Here is a 12,500-nt window from a genome sequence, read left to right on the forward strand (position 1 = left end):
CACACACACACACACACACACACACACACACACACACACACACACACCTTCATGGGATTTGTTGACGATAACAAAGCAGAATGACATCACGGGGTGAGACCTCTGAGCGTCGTGTTTTCCCTCTAGTGCACAATAAAAACAATAAAGTGTAGAGGAAGCATCGCTCCTTGAAGCATGAACCAAACTATCATAATGAATATATATTATATATTAACACATAACATCAGACTCTACAATAAAACACACACACACAACAAAGTGGTTTCAGTGGACAATCGAATGAAAAACAAATCACCAGTGAATATTTCGCAGGTTTTGTTCACTAACAACGTTCTGAAGTCGACGACGTGTTTCCTCCATGAAAACATTGACACAGTTTGTTGTAACGTGCAGGAAAAAAAAATAAAGTGGTTATAAAAATCATAAACATGAAGGTTTATATAAACGTGTCAAAGCAGGATGATTCTTTCTTTTTTTTTTTACTTAGAAGAAAAAGCACAGACACCGTAACAGATATTTACAACAGCAAAAAAAGAAAAGGGTAAAGTTACGCAAATATTACAAAAAAATTATAAATCATGAAACGCAAAAGACTTTGATTCACTTCCGATACGTTTTGATTTTGGAAGTTTCTCTCCGTGAGACATTTAGCGAGCAGCACCTGGACTCTCCTGAAATATTTGTTCAGTTTGTGGAGGGTGGTGGAGCCGCACAAATAAAAATGAAAAAGAAGCAAATGACAGTAATACTCCGGTTTCTCAATATATATTATTTGTCCTCACATTCAGTTGGCAGAAGCACATACTTTTTCTTTTTTTTACATTTTCTTTTTTCTTTTCTTTTTTAATTTTTACGCCACGTCATCCCCTGAATCTCTACGTGGACGACAGAGGGAGGGGAGAAAAAAAAAAAAAGATGAAAGCGACTCAAAAGGAGGGGAAGAGAGTCAGTCGCGGGGCCGGCGTCGTCCTCAGCGAGGAGCCGGACTGAGCAGAGAACAAGGCTTGATTTTGAAAACAAAAATGTGAAGATGGCAGGCAATCTGGTTGCAAACACTGACACAGTAACGCACCAAGTCAAAGAAGGAAATGATCTGCAGAAGGAGAGAAGGAGAGAGAGAAAGAGAACGGCGTCACCGAGAGGAAGAGAGAGGCTCTCGTGAAATTAAACTGTTTAGTTACGATTGCGTTAGTTTTAACTTCACAGAACTTCACACACTTTAGACGTCTCAATCTAAGAATGTCTACACAATTATATCCAAACTTACACAGTCAGACCTTAAAGTTAATGTTTCAGATGTTTGACAAAAGGCCTTTTTTTTGTTCAAAGTAATAAAAAGGCATCAACCAATCACAACTACACACACACACATACAAATATACATATTACATATTACGAGTACATTTATCCTACGCTAGTACTCACCAACGCAATCCACAGCACCAGGTACTCGTCAATAAAACTATTGAAATACTGATCCAGGAACAGGAGCCCTGGTCCCAGGAAGGCTAAATCGTGGAGATGCATCTCACTTTTTGTCATATGTGCTACCTGTAAACAGAGGAAACAAGAAAACACAACTTTAACGCGAACTTAGAGAAGACAAACCATATTGTCTTTTACCAGATGTTTCACCCTCTGGGTCTGAAAAGGGAAGCCAGTGCTAAAGAGTCTTAAAGCTGCATTCTCTCTCCTGACCACCAGGGGGCGACTCCTCTGGTTGTATAGAAGTCTATGCTTCATGTGTTATAGCTGCATTCTCTCTCCTGACCACCAGGGGGCGACTCCTCTGGTTGTATAGAAGTCTATACTTCATGTCTTAAAGCTGCATTCTCTCTCCTGACCACCAGGGGGCGACTCCTCTGGTTGTATAGAAGCCTATGCTTCATGTGTTAAAGCTGCATTCTCTCTCCTGACCACCAGGGGGCGACTCCTCTGGTTGTATAGAAGTCTATGCTTCATGTGTTAAAGCTGCATTCTCTCTCCTGACCACCAGGGGGCGACTCCTCTGGTTGTATAGAAGTCTATGCTTCATGTGTTAAAGCTGCATTCTCTCTCCTGACCACCAGGGGGCGACTCCTCTGGTTGTATAGAAGTCTATGCTTCATGTGTTAAAGCTGCATTCTCTCTCCTGACCACCAGGGGGCGACTCCTCTGGTTGTATAGAAGTCTATGCTTCATGTGTTAAAGCTGCATTCTCTCTCCTGACCACCAGGGGGCGACTCCTCTGGTTGTATAGAAGTCTATGCTTCATGAGTTAAAGCTGCATTCTCTCTCCTGACCACCAGGGGGCGACTCCTCTGGTTGTATAGAAGTCTATGCTTCATGTGTTAAAGCTGCATTCTCTCTCCTGACCACCAGGGGGCGACTCCTCTGGTTGTATAGAAGTCTATGCTTCATGTGTTAAAGCTGCATTCTCTCTCCTCTGGTTGTATAGAAGCCTAAAGAAAAGACTCCTGGCTTCACTCTTTGAGACGATGTAGAGGTGATGTGAGGTTCGACTTACAACTAATTTATTGGTGATTTTGGCGGAGACGAAGCCAAACGCCAGGATGTACAGACACGGATGTTTCTCGAAGAGCTGGACAGCCGACTTCTTGTATATCATCATCGCCAAAATTATGACCGAACCAATATGTAAGACTGGAGAGAGGACGCTGGTTCCCTTGAGGACAGACACACAAACACAAAGACACACAGACGGTTAATGTCCCGGAAAGTGGAGGCAGTATATTCAAGTTAGTGGAGCATTTAGCGATCAAGACATGTGGGATGTACAGATACATTTTGGGTCTTAAGAGCATTCTTTGGACTTGTCGACGGCTTATGAGCTTCTCAATGGGGCTGATTTGTTTTTACAGCTTTACGAGTCACAGCCTCTTGCCGGCTTACAGTCAGCTCATTAAAAAAAACAGTTTGCAGAGATGAACGCTCAAAAGAGAAGCTCACATTTCCACCCACAAGTAGAAACACACTACTTTTAAACACTGTGAAAGACTTGGATACCAAGAGGTTTTGAGATGAACACACAGCTCAACCGATGGCATCACTTAGAGTCTGCACGGCTGCACGTTAACTGGACTGTTTTTATTGGCTGTGTGAACACGGCTATTGTCCATTTTGGAAAATAAGGGAATATTTCGTACACGTAGTCAGAACGTTACACGTGCAGCGTTACTTTTCAGATTAATCGTGCAAAAACAACTCAAAACAATTTTCTTCAATTCCCAATTTGGCGCTCACGCTTCCAGACTTACTGCCGTCGTGGATCCGTTTTTGCCGACTCCGCCCGTGAAAATAACTCTGAAGTAGTTGGTGCAGGAGAAGATGGCTCCCAGGAACGTGCAAATGGCGGGAACCATTTTCATCTGGATGTTCAGGATCGGAATCTACAAATCCAGACGCGCGACATTAAGATAAAAACACCGAATAGTCTGAAAACACAACTCAAACATTCACGTTTAAAAGATGAGTTGATACTTCAGCTGTGTGAACATTCACGAGTTACACTAAGAGCCTTTCTTTGTTTTCCTGATAAACAATTACAGCGAAAAAACAAGTCAAAACAAGACTGTTAGGGCAGTAAACACAAAGAGCATTACGTAATTATGGCATCATCAGTCATCATTAATCTCAATCCGTAGGAAGTAGAACCGATCACATTTACCAGTGACTGCCAGAAAGCAGATCCTCCCACGGCGGCCAGCAAATACATGATTATAATGAAGATTTGCACCTCAGTCACATCAATGCTGAGCGGGAGGAGAGAGCAGAGTCCACAGTGAGGATTAGTGACGTCCACCAGCGGCAACCCGGTCGTCCCGCGGCCTTCTTCCACAACGCGCCGCTGGGCCCCCCCGCCCCGCCCCCCGCCGGGGCTGATGGGAAGTTTCATTTGGAGGATTCAATGGGGGGGAAAAAGTTGCTGCATTTAAGATGCGATAGATTTCACCGCCTCTTGCTCTGCAGTAACCAGAGGAGACTCCAGGAAGCCGCTGTCGGTTTGTAATGAGATACGGCGCGTTGCGCTAAGCTAGGGTAAGCTAGGCTAAGCTACACTAGCCACCAAATACAAAGATGTGGGATTTAAAAACACCAGACTGTCTGGATTTGTGTTCATTCCAGCTGCAACTACCCAACATTTACATTATATATTAAGTAAATTAAGATTTATTTTGTCTTGTAATGAGATACAGCGCGTCGCGCTAGGCTACGCTAAGCTACACTAGCCACCTGAACACAGAGACGTGGGATTTAAAACACCAGACCTCTGGATTTGTGTTTATTACGGCTAAAACGATCCAATATTTACATTATTAATCCATTAAATTAAGATTTTTTTGGTATTTTGTCCCGATGTAACGTTTATGTTTCCACAGCGTCTTGTCCCCTGAACATCTAAAATATTCAGGAAGTAAAGTTAAGGTATTAAATAGCTCAGGTGTAATGTGTTCATCTGATTCCCACTAAGAGTGAGAGAATAATAAATATACATACATTCTTTCTTCAGCATTTCCTGCGTCCGCATCGAGTGAAATTGACGTTTGTACAACTCACGAAACGTCAATTTAAGTCAGATCCCAATTTAGAATTTGCCCGAAAAACAAAGCAGAGTTTAGCCGTCGAGCAGTTTAGAGTTTAGCGACGGTTAGCTCCCGTGAAACTCCACGGAGGCCGGCGGGTCATTGTGGAAGCGGCGCGCGGGGAGCCATGCAGCAGCAGCATCATCATCATCATCATCATCAGCCGGGAGGTTTACCATCACGTTCCACAGACGAGGACCCACAGCGGCTGTGAGCATCTGTAACCCTGCTAGACACATCTGCAGCTCTGTTATGTCAAATCTACACACAGAAGACATCAACTTTTACTCCAGAGAGACCAGTGATGACATCACTGACGCTAACGCTAACGCTAACTAGCTGCAGACTTTATGCAGCAAGTTTGTTGAGCTGATTAAATTCACTCGATGGCTTAATGTGCTTCATGCTTCTGGTCTGTTTTAATTCAACTTAAAGGAGTCACTGATTTGGGCAAATTTTGTCTTTTTGACTATTGAGTGACTGAATGAATTCATGCAAACGTATGTTCACAATTTTAATATAAAGGGTCAACAAAACTTTCCAGCTCTCTTATATTGAAACAGATTTATTGATCATCTTATTATCGTTGTTTTAATCACGTTGATTGACTTTTGCATTCTCTCTTTGATTATTTCAACGTTACGCACTAAAACAAAGAAGGCAGATTCCTTTTATTTGAAAAAAACTATTTGAATACTTTGTTAGCTTCGCAGATTTTGAACAATCTCATTAATAAAGAACCACAGAAACAACACATGAAGGAAAACCGTGAAACACCACAAAGTGCAGAGAGGCATCCAACTGCGAGATAAACGCGTCAGAACGACTGAAAAGAGTTCAGAAAGGTGGAAAGTAAAGGTCTACGGTCGCATTTACTAATTTTTGTATCAGATATTTCATGATTTAAATCGTCACTCTGCTCATTTTATTCAGACAAAGTTCTTCTACGTGACTTGGTTTGGTGTGAAACTGGATTGTAGAGACATAATAAGCTGGAGCTTCAGCACACGCACATTTATGTTGCATCAAAGTATTGTCTTCAATAAATAAATACATTGAAATGTCAAGATAACATGAAATACTGATGCATTTTATACGCTTCTGTAGGAAAACATCTGTTAAATAACGGCTCCGAGCTGAATTGTAACGCCTGAGACTGCGAAAAAAAACTAATAAAAACCATCAAACAACGAAATCGAGCGGCGGCGTCGACTCACATGCCGAAGCGCAGCGTTCCCGACACGTATGTCTGCCAGTGAGCGCAGTAGAACATGAACATCCCGGCGAAGCAGCAGAAGAACATCCAGTCCGGGTTGGTGCCCATCTGCACGGCTATACTGGTTCCCAGCACCACAAACACTGCAGAGAGGAGGAGGAGAAGAAGAAGAACCGCGTGAGCACGGACGGCGGCGCCTTCAGATTCAGCGGAGAACGCGAGAGGACACCGACCCGTGGAGAGGGAGTCGCAGCCGTGGTCGAACAGCTCGCCCAGCGGAGAGCTGCTGTTGGTGCGTCTGGCCTGCTTCCCGTCGATGGCGTCCAGCGACTGGTAGATGAAGAGGCCCACGGCGCAGAGCAGGTACGCCCACAGAGGAGCCTGAAACAACATGGTCACACTCAGCAGGGGGGGGGGGGGGGCACGCTACCGCCAAACAGAAACGGCCGAGTCAGCGATACGAATGGAGACCACAGTCACAATAAAAAGGTCAAAGCGAAAGCGCCACGACGAGACGAAGCACACGTCTTTGGATTTTTAACTGAAATTAAAAATTAAAAAGGCACGATCTTAAGTGTTGGATTGGATGCAAATCTTAACGCGTTCATTCTCTGCCCAGCGATGATGTGAACAGAGAGGAGGATAGAGATGAAGATGAAGTCCATGCACACTGTCTGCTCTCTTTTGTAGAAGAACATTACTTAGTGGCTCTTCACACGTGAATGAAATGTATTTAAAGCTGCAGGATTTCTAATTTAATGCTGTAATTTAAGATGTTTCCAAACCTATATGTTCAACTTGACTTATTATTGGAGTATATATTATTAATTAGTTCACCCGGTTTGATTTGCAAGCTGGTTATCAATACGTTGAGGTGTTAGTATTTGATTTGATGATCACTTGTTGACGTTGATCTCACTTTTACTCCGTTGACGCAGCACTGAATCATCAGCGAGTCGTCACACATTGCTGTGATGTCACGGACCGTTGCAGGAGGACGTTTTTCTCTGACCGGACCTCCTTGAAACTGAACTGGATCCCTCTGGTCTGCGTGATCAGGGGTCCAGATCCGTTTTCCGGATCGGCTCCATTATTAATCAGACGTCCTCGTAACGCGATATACCCGAAAGCCGACGGTGGAGCCGTCCAGGCAGAAGCTCAAGGACACGACGACCCGGAGGAATGGCCAGTTATAAAAGATACCCATAAGCACCGGGGTCGGGACGCTTGCAGACAGCGGCTCTAAAACAAATCCTACGTATTCTGTGTTTTATACTTCAATTCATGGACACGTGAGCTAGAAAAAATGTTTCATGTTCTGATTATATTTGCTGTCAACGCAAATTCATACAGTTAACTCTCTGCTACAGCTTCATCAAGAATTAATTTACATTACACAAAACTGTACATCTGCAGAAATTTTTGAGTTTCATTGACGGCTTTAGTTTAGTATCGATGTAAAAACAACAACAGCAGCGAAGTAGAAACAACCGAGTGAATGAAAACATGAACTCTAGCGCGTTAACCTTTTGGAAACCGTGCGCGAAAACCCTCCCGCGCCCATTTTAAGTCCCAGCATGCCCCATTCAGACAATCTTTTGGCATAAAATATGTAATATTTTTCCCATTTTTGAACCGAACGACACAGTTTGTTTGACTGAAGCTCCTTCCTAACAGACCAAGACTTTGTTTTATTGTGATTTATGTTTCAGGTTCTGATTCTTTAGGTCCTAATCTTTCCAAAAAGGTGTCTTATTGACGCTCCAGGAGGCTTTTTTGGGGAATCTGGCTCATATCATGCTGGATGTTCATAGTTATGATCAAAATATCTTTTAAAAGTGATTTTTTTTGCAAATATACATTTTTTTTCCAGAACTTTGCTGAACAAATACATACAATAAACACAAGTATTGGAATTAATTTGGGGTTCCTACCACGACTCAAACACATGGGAAAAGGAGGTCTGGAGACAAAATTGCTTCCACATTTTTCAACGAGTTAAATATGTTTTCACACGAGGAGCGTCCGCTGCGTCGCCGTTTCAGAGCGATGACTGACCTGTTCGGTGGCGGTTGGGCAATAATAAATGAGCACGAGGGTGGTGAAGACGTTGGTGGCCAGGCCGATGATGGTGATGAGGTTGGGGGCGATCCAGGAAGGGACTCGACCCACCAACCATTCCCAGTAACGCTGCATCAGAGGCTCCAGCAAGGAGCGTCCGGCGCTGCGGTACCTGCAGGGACCGACGACAGCACGCGTGAGGACCGGCTGACTTATCATTACATCATTATCTCCACCAGAAATGATGATGTAATGACACAACAACATAGTCATGAGGGTTGGGTGACGAGTTACATAACTGTGGTTCACTTTTATTGGGGCTGAAAAGTTATAGTTTTTATACTAAAATAGCTTTTATGAAAGTTTGCAAGTGACAGTTCAACCGCTGGTTTAAATCAGCGACAATAAAAAAAAAAAAAAGTGTCACCTCAGAAGCAGATACTCAAGGTTAACTCTGAAAGTTTGCATAAGAACAAAAAGGTAAATCCTGGTTGTTGTCTTGATAACGTGCTCCCGGCTCGTGGAAGTCTGCACGTTTACACTTGAACAAAAGGCTCACAAGAGAACTGAGCAATGAATAGTTTGAAAAAAAGTTCAATGGAGTCAAAGCAAATCTTTTCAGCCCCTCACATGAACTTCAGACGTGTCGCTCAGCGGACAGCTGGAAACGTCCCGTTTTAAACTTCTACTGGTGTCGTTGTTTTAAATGGATCACCTTCAGGACTCTGACCCGAGACCTCGCAGTCTGCCCTGTCAGTCTGGGGAAGCTAACGTTAGCTCAAACAAGCTACCGAGCGGAACAGTTGGGTTCAGTCGTCTTCAGACCTGACACGCCAGCAGAGAAAACACTCGGCACAATCAAACTGTGTCGACCCCAAAAGCGGACGTGAAGTTTAATTTGCAGAAAACAAATGAAAAGTAAACAAAAAAAGTTGATACTTTTTCTTAAATTGTTCGGCCTCAACAGCAACTCATCGAGCTCGATGAGGTCACAACCACAGCAGAACCACAAATGACGCTGCTCAGCTGCTAAACCACAGCACTACAACATAATAACTCACTGTTCATGCCATCACATAACACCACGTGAGGTTTTACTGAAGCTTGTCTCAGAGGACTCGAGTGGTACCTGTGCTCCTCCAGCCTCTTGAGCTGGTGTCGGGACAGGGGGGGTGAGGGCAGCTCGATCAGCCGGCGCAGCACCCCGGGGGCCAGCCAGCAGGCGGCCTCCATGCCCATGCCCTGGCCGCGGTCCTTGTCCCGGCCAGGGCTTCGGCGGGAACGCAGGCTCCCACTTTGCTGCTGCTGCCCCGTCGCACTCATGGAGCCCTGCTGCCTGCTGCTCTGGTCCCCGATGGCTGCGCCTCTGCCTCTGCCACTGTCCTGCCGGAGGGGCTAAAGATCCACAGTGGGGCCGGATGAGGCTGGACGAAACCTGGGAACAAGAACCCAGATATCACAACACCGTCCTGTGAGCGTATCACAACACACTGCACGAACACAGACTCACAAAACCCACGAAGCAGTTTCACTACAGCTGGAACTAATGATTATTTTCGACATTGTCTAATCTAATGTTTTTTTCACAGTGTATCTATTTCTTTTTTAATCATTTTGGTTTTTAAAATCTCACAAAACTGTGAGACATGTCATCACAGTTTTCAGAGTCGAAGGAGACGTCTTAAAAAATCGCGTTTTACAGGACAAACACACAAAAAAAAATAATAATTAATTTTACGAATTTTACGAATGTGACTAAAAAGCAGCAAATCCTCACAAAGGAAAAGACATTCGCATCAAAATGTACTTTAAGCACAAAAAAGTTAGTACAGACTATACAGGATGGACAAATTCATATTAATGTAAATCATATTATTGAATCATATTTATAGACGCATTTTTTAATTTACAATATTGCTCAATAAAGTCAAAAAAGAATGCACAGAAATAAATAAATAGCAATAAAACATTAAATCAAAAGGGAAGGGTTCAGACTGAAGCTTAAGCACATCATGCATAGATATACTTTATACTTTATTCATCCCTAAAGGGAAACTTGTTTGTCGAAGTAGCAGCTTAGACACAACAAATAAAAACAAGAATGGAAGATATATACACACAAAAACTCAATATATACAACGAAACAGCAGAGAGTATTCATTTAGGAAATATCATCTCTTTCTACGTAGCACATTCATATGAGCAGCCCTTTCGCGACGAGGTCGAGGTTATGCAAAAAAACAAAACAAAAAAATAGAAAACAAAGTTCCAAACGTTTTAACTCATATTTGACATGTTTATCATCTAATTGTAAAACTTGTTTTAATTACAAAGTGAACTACACATGCTTAATTCCTTTGTAACGGACATATCCATAAAAACACATTATATTTTGAGTTATTATTCATAATCTACAACGTAACCACAGTTACGTGCAGGAAAGCGAAACGTTCAATATCCCTCTCAGAATAGCACGAAAGCAAAAAGTAACACAAGATGGAAATACTCCAGTCAAGTACAAGTATTTCTGAATTATACTTTAGTAAATGTACTCGTTACATTCCACCAGTCAAGACGAAAACAAACGAGTCCTAAATTGAACTGTCACACGTGTGTTATTGCTAGTACCCTTGAGTATATCAGCACCACGTGACCGTTTGAGGACACAGCGTTACCTGCAGACTTCTGCAGGGTTTAATCAGCTCACCGGACAAAGCAAACACACTGAGACAGATTCCCTCGATGGCTGTCAGCGACACACGAGCTCCTAACGACAGCAAAACAACAACCTGCCTGCAGCTCGCTGCCTCCAGCTCGCTGCTAGCTAGCTGGGGCTGGTCGCTACGGAAGCGGGGAAGTTTCGAGACTCCTCGGTGTCACTTCTCCTTAATTTACATGCCGAATAAAACCCCGTCGCCCATTAAATATATCGATGAAGTCAGAGTGTGTTATCGCCGCCTCACCTGGCGGCGAAGGCTGCTTTAAGTTAAGCTTGATTAGCTAGCTAACCCTGGAGACAGCTAGCTTAACTGACCTGGCCGGTTAAAGGACGAGAGCCGCGGACGCTTCCGAGAGTGCGGTGATGACGCTTCAAGCCGGCGGACGGGAACCCCTCTGCGGGTGGGTAGGGTTCAGAGTCGCTCTCTATGACGGTCAGACCACTGCGGGGGGACGCTCGCAGCTGGAGGTGGATCACCGCGACCGGTGACTGTCACCGTGGTTGTCACAGCGAGCTAGTTCACGTTCGTTCACGTTAGCCATCGCGGAAGTCTCGCGTTGTTTTGGCGGAGACGACGGTTTGCGTCAAGTCTCCTGGGTGAGGATGAAAAAAAAAAAAACTGCATACGTTTTTTATATTTTACTTTTACTTAGTGTATTTTCTCTTCTTTAGAAGTGGCATTATATATTCACACAGCTTATATAAAATTAAGTAGCTTGGGCATTTTGCGAGCGCGTTTCCAGATCTCGCGAGAGTGTGTTGCTTGAGCATGAGAAAACCTGGAACGTTATTTAGTACATTTTGAATCAAGGTGAAACTTCCCATTATAAGGGATTACTTTGCATTATTGCCATTAAAAATGTTTTTATTGTTATCAGTCTGTCAACAACAATTATGACACCACATCAAATCTTAAATCTCCAACAGGATCTGTATTTTTATTACATTAATGTAGACATCGTGCATGTAGCAAAATAAGAAGAAAAAAAAACATGTTTCTCCCATATATCAAGATACTAATGATTGATGAAAGCACTAAACAAGAAGGCTGCAGTCTTCATGAAAACATCCACATACGAGTTCAAATCATTGACCTCCAAAAGTCAGCAATAAACTTTACACATTCTGCTAAGGAGCCGAGGCGCAGCCAATCAGAGGCAGAGGAGGGCGGGATGATACCACAGAGAACAAGCCACGGGACCGCCGGTGGCTGTAAAAGAGGTAATTTGGCATTTTGGTGCTTTAACCGTTCTTCTTGCATTCTCATTGCACGGGTGCCGTTTGTTAGGACACCCTACAAGGTCAAGAACATGATGTCATAGTCGGGTTATCGCCCGGCCCTCGATGGCGAGCGTCATGATCACATGGCAGCTCGAGCTCAAAGACTTCTAATTATAAACGGATTTGATTTGAAACTCTTGGTGATATTTGGACATGTCTGCAGCTGACAGGTTGTCTGTCCCAAGACAGTTAAAGGACGCAAAATACTTGTTTTTTATTTATTATTATTATTAATATATATACAGAGGTTCCATTAAAGCAATGTTAGGCCCCTCTGTCCTGCTGTTGAGTCAGGTAGGGATTATTAAAGAAGTCTCTCAGGAGGCTCTGCACCCGGGGGGCCTGGGGGTTCCCGGCGGGGACCAGAGCCGGATTCAGAGCCAGGCTCAGGACCTTCGCGGGGTTGAACTCGGCCGACCGAGCTTCGGCGGTGTGGAGCCCCTCGATGGCGCTGGACAGCCAGATGAGCCTCTTGAGACTCTGGATGTTTTGGCCGCGGTCGTGCATGAGCTGGTGCTCGGTCACGGCCCGACGGCTGCAGGGAGGAGGGGGGGGGGGGGGAGAGACCTCAGTACAGCTCACAGATCACACATTTTATCAGATAGAGGCAGAAAAACGCTCCCATTTTAAGTCCCAGCAT

At 43.9% G+C, this 12,500-nt stretch overlaps 2 protein-coding genes across 3 annotated transcripts in view; both read right to left on the minus strand.

Annotated features, from left to right (window-relative positions):
* The window catches only part of cept1b (choline/ethanolamine phosphotransferase 1b), a 12,092-nt gene extending 982 nt beyond the window's left edge, over positions 1 to 11,110 (minus strand). Inside the window, exons 1-10 of the mRNA XM_068595867.1 lie at positions 10,895 to 11,110; positions 8,990 to 9,295; positions 7,858 to 8,032; positions 6,033 to 6,180; positions 5,801 to 5,942; positions 3,668 to 3,752; positions 3,258 to 3,389; positions 2,507 to 2,665; positions 1,426 to 1,551; positions 1 to 1,093 (exon numbers count right to left, since the gene is read on the minus strand). The exon at positions 1 to 1,093 is cut by the window's left edge and continues 982 nt beyond it. Coding sequence (XP_068451968.1) covers positions 971 to 1,093; positions 1,426 to 1,551; positions 2,507 to 2,665; positions 3,258 to 3,389; positions 3,668 to 3,752; positions 5,801 to 5,942; positions 6,033 to 6,180; positions 7,858 to 8,032; positions 8,990 to 9,183 — 1,284 coding nt within the window. The 5' untranslated portion in view covers positions 9,184 to 9,295; positions 10,895 to 11,110 and the 3' untranslated portion in view covers positions 1 to 970. The remainder of the gene's footprint in view (positions 1,094 to 1,425; positions 1,552 to 2,506; positions 2,666 to 3,257; positions 3,390 to 3,667; positions 3,753 to 5,800; positions 5,943 to 6,032; positions 6,181 to 7,857; positions 8,033 to 8,989; positions 9,296 to 10,894) is intronic.
* A 400-nt stretch (positions 11,111 to 11,510) lies between these two features.
* pth4 (parathyroid hormone 4) overlaps positions 11,511 to 12,500 on the minus strand; it is a 2,718-nt gene continuing 1,728 nt past the window's right edge. For both annotated transcript variants that reach the window (XM_068595915.1, XM_068595916.1), the window contains exon 3: positions 11,511 to 12,395. In XM_068595915.1, the coding sequence (XP_068452016.1) occupies positions 12,125 to 12,395 (271 nt within the window). In that variant the 3' untranslated portion in view covers positions 11,511 to 12,124. The remainder of the gene's footprint in view (positions 12,396 to 12,500) is intronic.

The sequence above is a fragment of the Clinocottus analis genome, unplaced genomic scaffold (assembly GCF_023055335.1).
Source record: "Clinocottus analis isolate CAN_PGR_092001 unplaced genomic scaffold, fCliAna1.0.p SCAF_32, whole genome shotgun sequence".
NCBI classification, from domain to species: Eukaryota; Metazoa; Chordata; class Actinopteri; order Perciformes; family Cottidae; genus Clinocottus; species Clinocottus analis.